Below are 19,200 nucleotides of genomic sequence, written 5' to 3'. Positions count from 1 at the left end.
AATGTCATAAAACAATATGTGTACTACTGTTTCATGAGAAACTATTTGTTCTGTAAACTTTCACCTGAAGTACAATTTAAAAAAAAATTATGGTTACCATTTTGCTCCATAAAAAAAAAAAAAAAGAAAGGGGCTGTTCCATGGAAAGCTTTGAGCATCTTAGCTTCAGAAGCTATCAGGGGTCAGCAAATGTTTTCTGTAAAGGACTAACACCAGTTACGTTCCAGTCGATTCCGACTCATGGTGACCCCATGTATGTCAAAGTAGAACTGTGCTCCATACGGTTGTCAGTGGCTGATTTTTCAGAAGCAGATCAACAGGACTTTCTTCCAAGATGCCTCTGGGTGCACTAGAACCTGTAACCTTTCAGTTAGCAGTACAGGCCATTAACCGTTTGCATCACCCAGGGACTCCCATGAGTCGGAATCCATTCGGCAGCAACTGGTAAAGGACTAAAACTATAGGCTTTGAGAGTCTACAATCTTTGTTGCAACTTCTCGACTCTGCTATTGTGGGAAGAAAACAGCCATAGACAACACACACTTCATAAAAACAGGTGGCTGATTGGATCTGGCCCACAGGTTGCAGTTTTCGTATCATCTTTGGGCTAATGTGGTTATTGTTTTTAAATCTTGCCATTCTATAGTCACACCCTGTACAGGTAAATATAATAGCTGAGGTGGGTTAATCTCCTACAGAAGTATGTGTGTAACAGAGCTCTCCTGTAGCTGACTTTCTGGAAGTATCTTCCACCAACCACACTGAACTGAGAAAATTTTTGAAGCTCTCCTTTGCAGATGATTTAATATGGCAGCCCAAAGACAAGACACAGCATTGGTTATCTATTTTGAGCTAAGGAGCTCCTGGGCGGTACAAACAGTTAAGGCACTCGGCTGCTAACTGAAAGATTGGAGGTTCAAGCCATCCAGAAGTGCCTCAGAAGAAAGGCCTGGCTGTCTACTTCTGAAAAATCAGCCATTACAAACCCTATGGAGCACAGTTCTACTCTAACACAGATGGGGTCACTATGAGTCGGATTCAACTCGATGGCAATGCATTTATGTTGAGCAAAAAAGGTGGCATTTTCCCTACAGTCTAAGGAGAAAGAAAACACTTGCTTTCACTGTTTGACCACCCCAGGTAGCTGGGCCAAAGACAGCATTAAATGAGCTAATGTACTGGCTTCTAGTCAAAATGGAAACTCATTTTGGAAACTCAAAATGCAAACTTTGTTCTCATGGGGAAGATGATAAGGCAAAGCAAGTATGAGAACAGACAGGAATGAGGGAAGTCCTGGACGAAAGTTACCGTCATCAGTGGAAGCTGTTGGGTGGAAAGGCGCGATGAACGCACCATCTGCCTCAGGACACGGGGAAGTGGCCAAAATCTCAGAGTTAGTGAACACAGACCCCTGAAGAGAACTTCCTGGGAGCACAGCCCGCTCTTTCGTTGAGCTCAAAGACAAGTCTCTACTCTTTTCACAGGAGCCACAGGCAAAGCAACCGCCCAGGGGGTGCTGCAGAGCGTCCTCCAACAATGGTGTCTCTGTCGGGGAGTTCTCAAGGGATGACGGCGAAGGGCCCAATGAAGAAGCAGCGTCAGCTACAAAGTGGCTCCCGCTCTTCCCCGTGGTTGCCACCGGGGGGCGCAAATCCTGCAACGGTGGCTGCACATCCTGGGGGTTAATCCAGGTGACTTTGGGCCTCGAGAACCGGATGTCTACGGGGGAAGGGGAGTGGTCAGAGTCCGAGAGGCAGGGCGAACCATCGACGTCGACAGAGTCATCCCTGATCCTTTCCCAGGGGTCCACGGAAGTCTCCTGCAGGCCTGTAGACTGCGACTCCATTTTTCCAGGCTCGGGGCTGGTGTGACCCCATTCAAAACAGAGGAGGTGTTCTCTGGTGGCTGCTGGGGACTTGAATTCACCACATGGCCAGCTGGAGATCTGGAGGGCTTATCTGCAATAAACAAGCATCATTCAGAGAAATAGGGGTTCCATCATATTTTAAACTCCAAATTATTTTGAGGAGGAAAAAGAAAAGTTTGTACTTCACCTCACAAAACACAATAAACTCCACTTGGGTTTACAAGTCCAAACAAACAAAAAAGCCATAAAACTGGCAGCAAACATAGGAGGCCTGACATTGGTATTAAAAACCCCATTGCCATCCCTACTCATAGCGACCCTATAGGACAAAGTAGAGCTGCCCCATAGGGTTTCCAAGGAGTGGCTGGTAGATTCCAGCTGCTGGTCTTCTGGTTAGCAGTCGAGCTCTTAACTACTGTGTAGAGGAAAGGTTTTTCAACGAATACAAACAATTGAAGAAGCCACAAAAGACTGGTAAATCACAGAAAAAGGTAAAACATTCACACATCAGAATTATTCCAATTAAATATCAAACCCAAAATGGGAATACTAGTTGGAAGTAAAGACACAGTTTCAAATTTTCTTATTTTTATTTAATGTTTTTTGTACTTCAACAAAGTAGATGAGTGACATATAAAACATTAGGGGGTGTCAGCAGCACTTTGCTTCATTAAAAAAATATATAGCTTCATGTTAAATATTTACTTTAATATCTGTTACTTTAACATTTAAATACTAAATAATGTAGTCATAGATCTTTCATATGGAGAGGAAGTCAAGGCAACACAAAGAAATAAAAGACTGGCTTAAACCTAGAAAAATAGGGGTAAATATTAAGGTAACCACAAAGGAAACTAACAATCCTATACATCAAAATAAAAAACAAGAAAAACATAAAGACTCAGCAAATACAAAATCAACAACAATGAAAACGATGAAAAGAAAATACGTGAAGAAAAATGACTCAGCACAGAAAATTAAGTTGAACAAAGAAACTGTCAACAACCTCCCCCCAAAAAATACATCAAAATGACAAAAGCACTAAACTCATATCTATCAATAATTACGCTGAATGTAAATGGACTAAACGCACCAATAAAGAGACAGAGAGTGTCAGAATGGATAAAAAACCACGGTTGATATGCTGCCTATGAGAAACATTTAAATACTAAATAATTTCTATTTCACATTAAATATTAAACATCAAATATTTGCCATGTTTATTAAATATTATTTAAAATTTCTTATAAACAGCTGTTACTTATTATAAATAGCTACGTGCTATCAATGATCATTCTTTATGAGATAATAATTCGATAAACTTTAAAGTGGTTCACCCACTGTTTAGCTCAGTTTTTAGCTTTAGTTAAGTAAGGTGATGATTAAAATGTTGAATAAACAAAATATGGCATAGCCATAAAATGGAATACTACTCAACAATAAAAAGTAATGAAATACTGACATATGCAACAACATGGATCTCAAAAAAATTGTGCTGAGTGAAAGAAGCCAGTCACAAAAGAACACGCCGAAAACAATTAGCAAGAGGATGCACTGAAACCCGTTCATATCAGTAACTTCATTATAGATAAATAGACCAAACACAGACTTTAAATTCCTGTGGTGACTATGTTGTGGTGGTGATGGTGTGCCATCAAGTCATTCCGACTCATAATGACTCCACATGACAGAGCAGAACTGCCCCACAGGGGTTCCTTGGCTGTAATCCTTACGGGAGCAGATGGCCAGGTCTTTTCTCCCATGGAGCCACTGTGGGTATAGAAACAACTAACCCTAAACCTGCCTACAAGACAAGGAACCAAAGAACCCCAAGGGCTACCAGCGAGGAAGGAATCAAAAGTCGATACCCTGATTTGGACTTTTAGTGTCCAGAACTGTGAGAAAATAAATGTCTGCTCTTCAAAGCCAAGGAGGTGAAACATGGAGAGAGCTGCACAAATGAGAAGCACTCCTGTAACTGTAATGACAGGCCCCGCAAATGTTTCTTTTCACTCTTCTCCCCACCCTTCACATTGCAAAGCTAAAAGCAACCTCAATGACAAAACCAAGTGCAGCCAGGGGAAGGTCTAGACCCAGAGGCGGTCTGTTCAGACAGTTCAGCCTACCGAATGGTTGTGTGCACACAGGCACAGTGGCCAGTGCAAGACGATGGTCTCAGTTCCATGGCTTTCAATATCATCACTACGTGTAGGTCCCCGGGTGGCGCAAACAGTTTGCTAACCAAAAGGTGGGTGGCTCGACCCCATCCTGCAGCACTGTGGAAGAAAGGCCTGGTGATCTGCTTCTATAAATATTAGAGCCAAGAAAACCCTATGGAGCAGTTCTACTCTGTAACACATGGGGTCACATGAGTCTGAATCGACTGGACCACAAGGGGTATGTATGCAGACAACTCCCACGTGTGTATCTCCATTCCTGACCTCCCAGCTGAACTCCAGGCTGGCATATCTTACTGCCCGTTTAACATTGCCTAGTGGCATCCTAAACTGGATCCATCCAGAACAGACACTGATTTCCCCCAAACCTGCTCCTCTCCTGGTTCTCCCCACCTCCAGAAATATACCTCTCAGTCGCTCAAGCCAAAAACCTAGGAGTCTTTCCCTAAATCCTGTCTTTCCCTAAATCGTCACCTTTAATCCAGCAGCGAGTTTACGTCTAGAGTTATCACCCTAGTCTAAGTCACCAACTTGTCCCACCTGGACATCCTGCCATACTTCTCAATGGTTTCCCCACTTCTACTCTCACCTACCTACAATCAAGAAGTGTCCCGCGGGTCTTCTAAAAACGTCATTCTCCTAAATAACCCCCCCAATGGCTTCCCATCACTCCTAGAATGAAATCCAAACTCTTTACTTTGTCCTTGAAGCCGGACTCGATCTTGCCCCTGCAGTCCCCTCTCATACCTCTCCGTCCAACCAACAGCAAGCTCCTGAGCCGCTAAGCTCTTCCCCACTCTTGGAGGACTGTTCTAGTTTCCTCTGTTTGGAATGCTCCTTCCCCAAATGATCACACACCTGACTCCTCTCTGACATGCAGGCCTAGTGTATGAACTGCTTCCTCAAAGAAGTCTTTCCCCGCCACTTCCCATGCTACACTCTTTCAAGTGTCGCTTCTCACACACTCGCCATCACATCACCCTGTTTAATTTTCATCGTAGTGGTTTTCACTTCCTAGAGTTTTAGCCCCTCACTGTCACTCTGCCCCAACTATAAAGAAAGTCGAACTAGACTATTGGGAAGCTGTAAAAATGGTTTGGGAGAGGAGTTTGACCTCCTCCAACCCCACAAGGGGGAAGGAGAACCAAGATCAACAGCACAAGGCCAATTCCCATGAGGCGGAAGCCAGACAAGCCTCTTCTCTCTGCCATCTTTACCAATTCTGACACCAACCGTCCCTCCCACAGCACTCTCTACTGGATTCGATAATTCATTGCAATGGCCACACAGAACTCACAGATCATACTCACAATTATGGGGTTTATTAGGGAAGTAACAGTTACAATTCAGGCTCAAGAACACTCAGGATATGGTTCTTCCATCAGGACAGCCTCTCCGCAGCCGTGCTCAGGCACACCTCTCTCTGGCTCTCAGCCTCTCCCCAAAGGCCCTCAGCTTTCTCTCTGTCGGCCGGGAAGCCCAACATGCTGTCTCCTGCTGCCAGGTCTCTCCTGCCACTGCTTCTTACAGTCTTCAGAGTTACAGCTCGCTTTCTCTCTGTCTCCTGGTCCCAGGAGCCTCCCAGCACTGGCTCCTGGCTGTTCTTCCTTGATGGTGATGGGATCTTCCTCTCTGCTCTGGAATTGGCTCTCTTTTAAGACAAAACTGACCAATTACCTTAGTAGCCCACAACTACCCTATTACACAATCACCTGGGTAGAAGTTAAAAGACCAAGGCTAGAAAGGCCACACACAAAAGTAATTAATCGCACCACAGAAGCCAAAGTAACTTAAAGGTTTATTCTGGTTGTTTCCTTTTTACAACGTAATAAAGCCCTTCAGGTAAGCAAGGGTCTGGTCTGTTCTCCAGGTCACATCCCCCATACCTAGAAGGGTTGTATATAAAAACCAGTTGCTGTTGTGTGAACTCTGACTTGTGGCGACCCAAGTGTGTCGGAGTAGAACTGTGTTCCATAGGGTTTTCAGTAGCTGATTTTTCAGAAGTAGATCACCAGGTCTTTCTTCTGAGGCACCAGTGGCTAAGCGCGAACCCCCAGCCTTTGGGCTAGCAGCCGAAGGTATTAACCATTTGCACCACCCAGGGACTCATATAGGGGCTCAATAAATGTTTATTGAATGCAGAATAAATTCAGTAAAGTCAGAGCCAGAGAAAAGGCTTCTGTGGCAGATGCAACTGTTCTACTACTAAGCAGAATTATTCATACAGGGATAGAAGTGAATCCATGTTTCCTAAAGATAGGAAATTTTTCTCACCCAGTGCTTGCAATGATAAGGTCTAAGTTCAAATAGGCCAAAAGAAGGTACATGTGAAAATTGGACTACATGTCCTTGGTCCTAGGTCACATCTTCTTGCTGATGTTTCCTCCACACTCATTCTCTGCTGATGGCTCGAAACGATGAAATGGATGCTCCAATGCTCTGGATCAATTTGGCATTTGTTATTTAACCTCTGGCCACTAACAAGTGACCTAAGTTGGGATAGATTTTCCTAAACTACATTCTGCTTTTACCAAAACCATAATTTGGTTTTATTCACTTCATTGGATTAGCACATATAGACTAAAAAAAAATCTCCATGTTGCTGTTTGCTTGAGCTTAAATTCTACACACAGAGACGAACTGGGAAGGATTGAAGGGTTTTATTACATCGTAAAAAGGAAACAACCAGAATAAACCTTTACATTACTTTGGCTTCCCAATAGTCCAGTTCCATTTTCTTTCTTGAAAATCTCCTTCCAAACTTTTCTCTGGCTTTTTATCTAGAAAGCTATTATACAGTGAATTAAGTAATTAATCTCTACTTTATTTTCAATGCTAGTTTTCAATGCTCCCTTCATCTTAAATCTAGTTCAAATTAAAAAAAAAAAGTTCTAAGAAAGATCAAGATGAAGTTTCTGAAATATTTTTTAAATACATAAATACATCCTGAAAATACTGTACAAGCCCCAAACCACCGTTCACAAAGTGTCACAGGATAGGACCACGGGAACTGCCAGAACTAACTACCCCAAAGTGCTTCATCCCCTTTTCCTGACCCCAAATGCCACCCTGTGCCCCAATTTCTCTTTGTCACACATCTTTTCCTCTCTAATGATTATAATAGGAAACCGTGAGTACGTTTTTACAAAATGCCAAGAACACAGAAGTCTAGAGTACGTGAAGAGCTCTTACCTTGCTAAGCCCTGCCCAAACTACTTCATTTCCAGAAACATTGTTAACAATATTTTTTCCTTCTAGACCTTTTTCTATGAATCAATATACATATGTCAGATCAAAATATATTTTTTGTTTTCTTTTTTATACATATGAAAACCAAACCCACTGCCATCGAGTCAATCCTGACTCATCGACATGGGCTCATACTGGACATATCCTATAACCTACCTTCTTTTTCTCTCAACAATATGTCTTGAGGATATGTATCATTCTTCTTAATTGTCTTACCACCTTCTATAGTATAAATAGACCTTAATTTACTTAGCCAGACCCCCACAGATGGAAATGTTCCGTTCACTATTATAAAAAATACATCAGCGAACATTTTTGTTCATGTTGTTTTGTGTTGACTTTTCTCTTGCTAGTTCCAATCTCAGTTCTGAGTCCATAGCTCATGATAACCTCATTATTTCCAACAGGATGGAGCTATAGAAGGGAGTCATGTTTTACTCTCAATTCTTGACACATCGTATATCTTTCTTGTTCAGGGGAGATGATTACACATATAAAACCACATGAAAAATATATAGCCTCAAACAAATGGAAACTAACAGTGTTCACTGTTTTTTTATAAAACATAGTCAGATTAAAGTTAACACTTCCAAGAGAATGTTGTTTATGAGCCTCCCAGATACAGAAGTGACCAAACAGCATTGAGCAAAAACAGACTTCCTTATAAAAAGCAATCTTCAGAAGCAACTGCTTGCTCCACTTCCTTCTAGAAACGTGTTGCTTCACAAAAATAACCAGCAGGTGCTGGCTTGGCCAGGTTATAAAATCAGAACATTTCAGAGCTGGAATAGACCCAGGAGAGACAATGCCATGCTCAAGGTCACAGCTGCGTACTGGCAGAGAGAGGATGGAAACCCAGGGTGGACACTCATCAGGGAGCATGAGTTTCTCTGAGAGGCAGAATGACACACTGGAGAGAGTGAGGATCTGAAATAAGGCCCAGGCCCTGAGAGAGCAGGTCAACACCTTCCTTTCTCCATCTTTAAGGCAGCGGGTTAATTCATGAGACACCGCATACAGTCCCTGGGCATGCTGCTTGTCGCCATATTGCTTGTAGTTTGTTAATTAAAAAATATCCACTGAAACATAATCTATAACTACCAAATGCTTACCGCCTTTAATTTTGCACCCTCCTATTCTAAAAGCAATCATGTCTGTTACAGATTGAATCGTGTCCCCTCAAAAAATATAAATGGAATTCCTGGTACTGGTACCTGTGGAGATGATCCTATTTGGAAAAAGGGTTTTTCTCCCATGATGCTAATGAGGCCATACTGGAGTAGGATGGGTCCTAAACCTCATCACTTCTGAGTTATGAAAAGAGCAGAACAGACATGGAAACACTCGGGGAAGCCAGATGCCGAGGAACACCAGCAGACTCCACAAAGTAGAAGAGAGGCCCATAGAAGGAACTGAAACAACTGAGACGCTGATGTGGACTTCTAGCCTCCAGGACTGTGAGAAAATAAATTTCTGTTCTTTAAATATATATATATATTTAAAAAATATATAAACCCATTGCCATCAAGTTGATTCCAACTCATAGCGACCCTACACGACAGGGCAGAATTGCCCCATAGCGTTTCCAAGGGGCGCCTGGTGGATCTGAACTGCCGACCTTTTGATTAGCAGCCATAGCACTTAACCACTATGTACATTTATTCATTCACTGAGCATCTACTACATGCCAGGCAACATTTTTGTTTTAGTAGCACTGGGGTGATAGTGGTGACTACTATATATAGGCTTTCTGCCTTCCAGTAGTGTACAATCTGGTGGAGGGGAGATAGTGAATAAACACACACATTCACATGTATCAGTCACTCACCCCCAAATAACCAAACATGTTGCCATCAAGTTGATTCCGACTCATAGCGACCCTACAGGACAGAGTAGAACTGCCCCACAGGGTTTCCAAGGAGTGCCTGGTGGATTTGAATTGCCGACCTTTTGTTTAGCAGCCAAGCACTTAACCAGTGTGCCACCAGGGCTCCATCAGGTACTGACAGGCAGAAGGCAGTACAGGTTAATCAATGCTTGGCATCTTCTCAACATACTCCCTGCCACAATAAATGGGGCTCTCTGAATCAGAGACCCTGGGCTACAAAGATAAAGTCGATCCCCAAAAACCATTTTAAAGGAAGAGAAATCAAATTCCACTGCTTACCATCATTCCTAACAAGATTTTCCTACTGGGACCGAGGGCTAAGCACAGGCCAGATTACTAGCTACCATACATGCAGCAGCAAAGGCCCGCGACAAAGGAGAGACTGCAGGGCCTGCCCACCCCTCGCTGCTGCTGATGCCCAGCCGGGTCATTGCGGATGGGCCCCTGCCTATCAGAGCCAATGCCACACCGGGAACTATCTCATCCCTAGGGCCACGACATGGCCTGTAAAGCCGCAGCCTCTGCAGAGAGCCAGATGCCTCAGGTGGGCAGCAGCCATCATGACCTCTACAGTGACCTCACAAATGTTTTTCAGACCACAAGCAGCTGGCACCTTGATGGTGGCTGAGCAGCTCTGGCTCCTTATAGTCCTAACAGTCTTAAAGCTATTCCATGAAAGGCACCAGCAGGTCACAGCTGACAGTAAAATAGGATTTTCTCTGTTCTGGCACTGCCTGCTCACTGAAGGTGTAACCCGGGGGTGTCTGAGTAACCAGCACCAGTTTCCGTCGCGTGGATTTTGACTCCTGACGACCTTACATGTCAGAGTAGAACTGCACTCCATAGGGTTTTCAACTGTTGATTTTTTGTAACTAGATCACCAGGCCTTTCTTCTGAGGCACCTCTGGATAGACTTGAACCTCCAACCTTTCAGTTAGCAGCTGAGCGCATTAACCATTTGCACATCCTAGGGAGTCCTATCTGAGTAAAGAGCCATCTCAGGAGGGCCTTTCTTGATCTCCCTATAAAAAATGGCCCCTCTTAACAGTTCCCATCCTCATTCCCAGCTCTATTTGTCTCCTTGGTCCTTATCCCCATTTCATTTAATCTCAGTGCCTAAACACCCAGTAGAATGTAAACTCTATGAGGGCAAATAGTTGTTTATTCTGGACACTGCTCTGGCCCCAGAACCTAAAACAGCAGCACATAGTAGGTGCTCAATGCATATTCTTTGAGTGAATGAATGAAGGAATGAATGAACAAACTAACACATAGTACCTAAGTATGCTAATGTTGGTTATTCCTGCTGCCCATTAAAGAAGGTCAAGAAGAGATGCCATCCTGAAGAAGAAATGTGAGATCACAACCTAAAACATCTGTTAACTACTTCCTTAGAATAACGGATATTAGAGAACAGAAACCACAAATGATAAGAGCTAAGGGTGAAAGGTACAATTTATTTTTATCAATTTTATGGTATCATACTAAGCATGCCCAGCAATAAACAAATGCCAGTGGACAGAGAAGGAATAAATCATTACCCATAGCACGTACAATGTTTGTTTCATAGATGAGGATCAGCAAAAAGCTGATTTGCAGAAGGCAGAGATCAATCATATCCCTGCTTTCCTACTTCTCCATCATTTCTGACACCAGCCACCCACACGGCACTCTGTGTCCCCAGTCACCTGGGCTAGGTCAGACCTTACAAGTTAAGAGGACACCATCCTTGGGTTTGTTAATTTGCTGGAACAACTCATAGAACTCATGGAAGATACTATACTTACGACTACCCGTTTTATTATAGTAAAAGGATATAAGTCAGGATAAGGAAGAATGAATGGGCGAGGTCCGGAAAGGTTCCCAACATGGAGCTTCCTTGTCTTCGGAGAGGGCACTCACCCTCTCTTCACCAACCAGGAAGCTCTCTGAGCCTTAGCGTTCCAGGCTTTTACTGGCCAGTCCTGCATGATAAGTTGATCATGCCTCCTGAGGATGGCTAACATCAGCCTCCCAGGTGAGTCTTTTCTGGTTTGGCCAGCCCCTACTCGCCAGCACAAAGCCTCAGGTGTGGCCTGCAAGTCCCAGATGAAGGCGCCCCAATTACTCCAAGGGTTATTTCTCCAGAGCCAAGGACAAAGGCAAGATTACTTAGGGGACACTAGGTCCCTCACCCCTCAGCATGCAAGCGGCTTGGTTAACACAGTTCCCCAGAGCCTCTTACTGTCTCTCTCTAGATCTACTTCCCTTTATGCTTTGACTTTACTCAAAGATTCACATCCCCACAGATGTCGATGGACTCCAAAATTATCATACATCAAACAGAAGCCATTAAGACACCTAATAAGATGACTCCGCAACTTCTGCAACAGTGGCTAGGAATTAGGGTGAACGGCGATTTTCATATGGTTGCACCTCAACCACAGCATGTGCCGAACACTGTGTTCTAATAATGAAAACACCAGGAAGGAAGTAGAGCTATACTGCAGTGGTGACTGGTGGCATCACATGAGCTCCTCTCTGACGGATTGAGTCCACAGCAATGACTCTTAATTTTGAAAGTCATCTGTCAGAAGAACATGGAGGAAGAACAACATAAATTAAGAGAAATAGGAGAGGTGGGGCTGAGAAGGGGAAGACTCAGCAAATGCAAAGATTGGGGAACACTGTTTGTTTTCCCTAAAAGCTGGAGGATTGCCCAAGACACACAAATGACAAACTTCCTATGGTCACTGCATGTGTCAGACCTGCAACTCTCATTCTGCATAATGCTACCTGCAGTATTTCAGGTGTGATGGTGACAATGTGAGAACTGAAATGCAGACTGTTCAGGGACTTGCCCAGAGTTTCACCATTAGTACTTAGCAGAACAAGGACAAAAAGAAAAACCTGACACCTGATTCAAATCTCTTTCCACTCGTATTCACATGTTCTCCATGTGAATCTTGAAATTAGCAGGATTATTTTCAATGTCATTAGCAAAGTAATTGAAAGAATTTTGCCATCAGATGTGTCACAAAACACAGGATTAAGAACCACATAGCTACGTCTGATTATGTGTCCCTGGAACAGTGGTCCCCAGAATTGTAAAATTACTCTTCAATATTTGATTCAAAAAAAAAAGCTGGGCATATGCATCTCCAGTATGTGAATATTTATGTATAAATCATGTACATGTACAAGGTCTCCAAGCAGTGTGAGTGGTTTGCGGTTGGCTGATAATCTAAAGGTTGGCAGTTCCAACTCACCCAGCACCACTGCAGAAGAAAGGCCTGATGATCTGCTTCTGTTAAGATTACTGCCAAACTATTATAAAAACTCAAAAAAAGGTTTAAACACAGAAGAAAGCATTCTTTGATGGTTACAAGGGTGAGGAGAGAGGGTGAGGGTTATTTACTAACTAGATAGTAGATAAGAATCATCTTAGGCGAAGGGAAGGACAGGACACACTACAGGGGAAGTCAGCACAACTGGACTAAACCAAAGCTAAGAAGTTTCCTGAATACAATCAAACACTTTGAGAGACAGAGTAGCAGGGGTAGGGGTCTGGGGACATCAAGGTCAACTGGCATAACAAAGCTTATTAAGAAAATGTTCTGCATCCTACTCTGGTGAGTGGCATCTGGGGTCTTAAAAGCTTGCAAGCAGCCATCTAACATGCATCAATTGGTCCCAATCACCTGGAATAAAGGAGAATGAAGAACACCAAAGACACAAGGAAAGTAGTAGCCCAAGAGACAGAAAGGGCCATATAAACCAGAGACTTCATCAGTCTGAGACCAGAAGAACTAGATGGTGCCCGACTACCTCCAATGACAGCCCTGACAAGGAACACAACAGAGAGTCCCTGATGGAGCAGCAGAACGATGGGGTACACAATTCAAATTCTAGTAAGAAGACCAGACTTAATGGTGTGATTGAGACTGGAGGAACCCTGGAAAGCGTGGCCCCTGGATTCTCTAGCAGCCCAGAACTAAAACAATTTCCAAGGCCAACTCTTCAGACAGGGATTGGACTGGACTGTGGGACATAAAGTGATACTGGTGAGGAGTATGCCTCTTAGCTCAAGTAGATACAAGAGACTAAACAGGCAGCTTCTGTCCGGAGGTGAGATGGGAAGGCAGAGGGGTCAGAGGCTGGTTGAATGGACATGGGGAATCTGGGGTGGAAAGGAGGAATGTGCTGTCACAGTATAGGGAGAGCAATTAGGGTCACATAACAATGTATATATAAAATTTTGTATGGGAGAGTAGCTTGAAATGTAAACTTCATTTAAACTACAACAATAATAATAACAATAAAAAGATTACAGCCAAGAAAACCCTACGGAGCAGTTCTACTCTCTAACACATGGGGTCGCCATGAGTTGGAATCGACTAGACAGCAACAAGTTTGGTTTTTTGGTGATCCAGGTACCGCTATTCTAATACACTATGTAATTATAAACCAAAGGAAAAAAATGGTTGGCACCGAGTTGCGGTGATCCCATGTGTGTCAGAGTAGAACTGTGCTCCATAAGGCTTTCAATAGCAGATTTTTCAGAAGTAGATCACCAGGCCTTTCTTCCAAGGCATCTCTGGCTGGATTCAAACCTCCGACCTTTCAGTTAGCAGCCAAGCACGTTAACCATTTGCACTACCCAGGGACTCCACACATAAAATAGCACTTTATTCTTGCTTCCCAACGAATCATCTTATACCCTAAAGGTATACCCCTCCACTTTGGAGACCACTGCTCTAGAAATGTTCCACTTAAAACCTTATCCATATATATATGTATAATATATGAATATATTAGAAAACTGAGTAAGACTTAGGAAAAAAACATTAATACAAAAATATGTTTTCTTTTTACCCAACTAAGTGTACCTACACTTGAAGGATGACTAGATTTCCACGTGTAAAGAAAATGAAACACAGTCTGGCAGTTCCTCAAGCAGTTAAACAGAGTTATCATATAACCCAGAAATTCCACTCCTAGGTATATACTCAAGAGAAATAAAAACATATGTCCACATAAAAACTTGTAAAAGACGCCATAGCAGCACTATTCACAATAGCCAAAAGGTTGAAACAACCCAAATGTCCATCAGCTGATGAGTGGACAAATAAAATGTGGTATGTGTATACAATGGAATATTATTGACCCATAAAAAGTAATGAAGAACTGACACATTCAAGGGTGAACTTGAAAACATTATCCGAGTCAAAGAAGCCAGACACAGAAGGACAAATACTATATGATTCCATTTATATCAAATGTCCAGAATAGGTAAATCTACAGAGACAGAAGCTAGATTAGTGGTTGCTTAGGACTGGGAGAGGGATTGGGGGGGCAAAGGGGAGATAGAGCTAAAGGGTCTTTTTTGGGGGTGATGAATGAAAACGTCCTAAAATTGACTGCAGTAATGGTCGCGCATGTCTGTGAATACGCTAAAAAACGAATTGCATGTACACTTTAAATGGGTGAATCATATGGTACGTGGATTAAATCTCAGTAAGGCTGTTTAAAAAAAATGAAATGGGGAGAAGAGGCCACCTCCCTTTGATTAGGTCTAGAAGACTAGAGGGAGCTGGCATTTGATGCCTACAGGGCTCAAAGGAACACAGGCTACAAGTCCTCCTGTGAACAAAGGCACTGAAAGTATAGGAGAAAGGGGCCACAGATAAAGGAAACACTGACAAAATGTGCCTAAAATAGGTACAGAGAAGAGAGAGACAGTAGAAGAAGTGAAAGTGCCACAACAGAACAATCTAGAGAAAGGAAAAAAAAATCAAGAGCTGGTAAAGAGTTAGCCAACACCATCAGCACAATGATGACCAGTAATTTGGCACCAATCCCTGACCCTACACTGAAGGCTGTAGAGGCATCCATTCTTACCCTACACTGCCAGGTACGTGCTGCTGGCTCCAATGTACAGATGGGAAACAAAGTCAAAGGCTTGCCCAAACCTACACAGCTGGCTGGTAGCAGATCTAGGATTCAAAGCAAACTTTTCTAGCTCCAGAGCTCATGCAATATTTAGCGGGCTGCAGGGAAGGGAGGCAGAACAGTAAAACTTTAAAACAGTAATGAATATTTCTATGAAAAATGAAGGGGATCATGGATTAAAATTTCTTTAAAAATCTAGAACTTTCCACAAAGACTCATGTTCCACCGCTCTCTTTGAATTTATTTTTATCATCCAGTATGCTTCATTCAAGGAGCCCTGGTGGCACAGTGGTTAAGCAGTCAGTTGCTAACCAAAAGGTCAACAGTTCAAACCCACGAGTCACTCCACAGCAGAAAGATGTGGCAGTCTGCTGCCATAAAGATTATAGCCTTGGACACCCTGTGGGGCAGTTGTCCTCTGTCCTGTAGGGTCCCTGTGAGCTGGAATTGACTTGATGACAATGGATTTGGTTTTTTGTTTTTTTGGTATGCCTCATCCAAACAGCATCTAAATGTAATAAATTTTTTTTTTCAATTCCAAAATACCAAAGCATAATGAAGTAGTGTGACCTTGAGCCAGTAACTGACTTTCTCTAAGCCTCTATTTTTTCATCTTTAAAATGTAGATAAGAATACCAGCATCAAAAGGTAGAAGGTTCTAACGCACCAGCCACTCCGAAGGAGAAAGACGTGGCAGTCTGCTTCCATACAGATTTACAGCCTTGGAAACCCTGTGGGGCAGTTCTACTCTGTCCTACAGGGTCACGATGAGTCAGTATCGACGCGACAGCAGTGGGTTTTTGGGGTTTTAAGTATATGTGAATACTAAAGCTGAGACAACACAGAGCTGAGGTACTGACGGGCTGAATCACACAGAGATGTAAACAAGAGGAACGTGCTTGCAGGTTAACGTAAGTGTTTGCTTCTGCCTGTTACCTGAAAAAGAACATAACTATACATAAACTATACTCACCTCAGTGTGATCAAAGGATGAAGAGGAGGTCAGCAGGAAAGACAACGCAGACTATATACATAAACTAAAAACAGGGCTCAAAGAAAGTAAGTGACCCTTCCATGATCACACGCATACACAGAAGAACGTCAGTGGTGTGGAAGGAGGCCCAGGCTTTGAGCCCGATAAACAGAGGTTATCCGAAGAAGCATTGTGTGGGAGACAGGACTGATGTGGCCCCACGTGCAGGGATCTGATTGCTATCCTTACAGGGCTTCCCTCTATAGGGCAGGTTTCTCCGTGTTTTAAAACCACACTTACCATAGGACCCAGCAATCACACTGTCAGGCATTTATCACAGAGAAATAAAAACTTAGGTTCACACAGAAACCTGCATGTACACTATTCATACCAACTTCATTTGTAATAGCCAATAACTGGAAAGAAACAAAATGTCCCACAATGGGTGAATGGTTAAACAAACTGGTATATCCATACTACGGAATATTATTCAGCAATAAAAAGGAACAAAGGATTGACACATGTGACAATGTGGATGGACCTTAAGGGAATTATACTGAGTGAAGAAAGCCCATCTCAACAGGTCACATACTATATGATTCCATTTATATACATTCTTCGAATGACAAAACTGCAGAGATGGAGATCTGACCAGTGATTGCGAGGAGTTAGGGATGGTAGTGAGGAAGGATGAAGGTAGGTGTGACCATAAAGGGGTAGCACAAGACAGATCTTTGTGATGATGCAATAGTTCTGTATCTTGTTGGTGGTCTTAGTTACAGGAATCTACACATGGGATAAAATGGCATTCACACACATCTTACCAATGTCAATTTCCTGGTTTGGCTATTGTATTATACTTGCGTAAGAAGTAACCATTGGGGGAAACAGGATGAAGGGTTCACAGCACCTCTCTGTACTATCTTTACAACTGCCTGTGAATCAATAATTATTTTAAAATAAAGTTTGTTAAAAACTGAAAACAAAAACAGACAGGATTTATAGAGCTTTAACTTCTGTTTTATCTTACAAAGGAGTTTTTGCTCCATTTTTTTTCATAATAAAAAACATAGAACTTTTTTTTCCCAAAATACTCCTATGCATGCCTACAAGATTCTTGAAAAGCATCCCCTCACCCCCAGGCCTATTCTTCAAATTGAATAATCAAGTTTTAGAAGATGTATTTGCCTAAATGCATAGACTTTCTCTAATACAATAACTGCATTTATTCACCATACAATTAATGATTTTGAGTGAAAGTGATGAAGATTTTCCCTTTTTTCTTCTCCAAAATTCAAGGGACTGAAGTTAGCAGAGTAAAATGTTTTGCCCTGTAAGGTCTGGATGGATATATCTGGTAAAGCTTATCTGTCTTAGTTTGCTAGGGCTGCCATAACGAAAACACCACAAATGGGTAGCTTTAAAGAGGGATTTGTTGTCTCACAGTTTTGGAGGCTAGAAGTCTGTATCAGTGTGTTAGCTCTAGGGGAGGGTCTATGTCTGTAGCCCCAAGCATTCCTGGACATTCCATAACTTGTAGAGGGATCTTCACACGTATCTGTCTTCACCCTATGTGTGTGCCTCTCTCCAAGTCTACTTTATCTTTTTATAAGACATCACTCAAAAGGGATTAAGTTTAGGACTCACCCTTCTCCTGCATGACCTCATTAACATTACAAACAGGATCACATTCACAGGTACAGGGGCTAGGATTTCAACATGTTTTGGGGGACACAATTCTATTCAAAGCAATGCTTATTTATTGACCAGCATGTCAAGAGGGAGCCGAGATCTTCCAGTGCTCTGAACAAGGCCATTCCTCTGGGTTCATACAGACAGCGGCACTTAATCATTCCTTCTTCCTTGAAGCACTTTTTTCCTCTGACTTCTGGGACACCACACTCCTGATCCTCTTCCTACCTTGCTCACCACTCCTTCTCATTTCCTTGGCCAGTTCTTGCATCCTGGCATCCAATGTTGGAGTGACTCTGGGCTCCCTCCTTGAAACTTCTCTCTCTGCACTCACTTCCTGGTGATGTCATTTGGACACAAGACTTTAAATTAAATACTACCTCTATGCTTAAGGACTTGGCTGCTAACCAAAACGTTGGTGGTTTGAACCCACCCGGAAGCTCTATGGGAGAAAGACCTGGTGATCTGCTTCCCTAAAGATTACAACCTAGGAAAACTATGGGAAAGGTCTACTCTGTCACATAGGGTCACTATGAGTCGGATTCAACTCAACAACATCACCCAACAACAACAACACTAAAGAACTGAAATATTTATCTTCCATGAACACTAGACTCTATTGTCCAACCTCCTACTCAATATCTGTACTTGAGTATCTAAAATGCAAGTCAAACAATGTGTCCAAAACCAAAGTCCTAATCCTTGCTGCAAAGCCTAGTCCTCCCACTGCTTTCCCCATTACAATAAATAGCAATTTCACCTTTCAGTTAATCAGACCAACCCTTGATTCTGACTGCGTGCTCTCTCTCATATCCCTAATCCAATCTATCAGCAAATCTTGTTGGACCTCTCTTCACAGCATACCCGGAATCCCACCGTTTCACCTGGGCATCTCACCTGGATTAGTGCAAGAGCCCCCTCATGCTCTCCTTGCTCCCCACCACCCTCTATGCTCTATTATCAACAGAGAAGCAAATCATGTGACTCTTCTGCTCAAAACACTTAATGCCAGATCTAGGCAATGATCATCAATCACTGTTACGACCACAGGGTGGAAGGCTAATGGAGAACTTTATAATTCATGGATCAAACTGACAACACTTGAACCCACAATCTTAACATCACAAAAACAGACACCCAAACATAATTTGTCTCCTGACAAATCCTAAAGTGGGGCACCACCTATGAAGTATTCTTGCCTTAAAAGTCCAACCTAAGTCTGATGAAGCCTCTAGATCTAATGACCTGTTTACAAAAGACAACAGACCAAGGAACACAGAGCTATGGGGCTGCAATAAAGAAGTCCAAATGCGGGAAATCCTCTAGAACATATGATCCTGTTTCTTCAACAAAGCAAATGAATGGCAAGTCAAAAAGAAGAATGGGGTCCAATCAAAAAATGGGCAAAGGATACGAACAGACA

General features: G+C 42.7%; 1 protein-coding gene across 5 annotated transcripts in view; it reads right to left on the bottom strand.

Moving 5' to 3' along the window:
- Nucleotides 1–19,200, bottom strand: part of RUBCNL (rubicon like autophagy enhancer) — an 84,929-nt gene that overhangs the window by 49,883 nt on the left and 15,846 nt on the right. For 4 of the 5 annotated variants that reach the window (XM_023731586.1, XM_023731587.1, XM_004376638.2 and 1 more), the window contains exon 2: nt 1,309–1,958. In XM_023731586.1, coding sequence (XP_023587354.1) covers nt 1,309–1,846 — 538 coding nt within the window. In that variant the 5' untranslated portion in view covers nt 1,847–1,958. Of the gene's footprint in view, nt 1–1,308; nt 1,959–11,083; nt 12,237–19,200 lie in introns of those variants that run through there. The other variant, XM_023731588.1, reaches the window with a different exon arrangement.

This window comes from Trichechus manatus, unplaced genomic scaffold, assembly GCF_000243295.1.
Source record: "Trichechus manatus latirostris isolate Lorelei unplaced genomic scaffold, TriManLat1.0 scaffold00044, whole genome shotgun sequence".
NCBI classification, from domain to species: Eukaryota; Metazoa; Chordata; class Mammalia; order Sirenia; family Trichechidae; genus Trichechus; species Trichechus manatus.
Note: the sequence above shows the minus strand (reverse complement) of the source record. Positions and strands in the feature narration are given on the sequence as shown.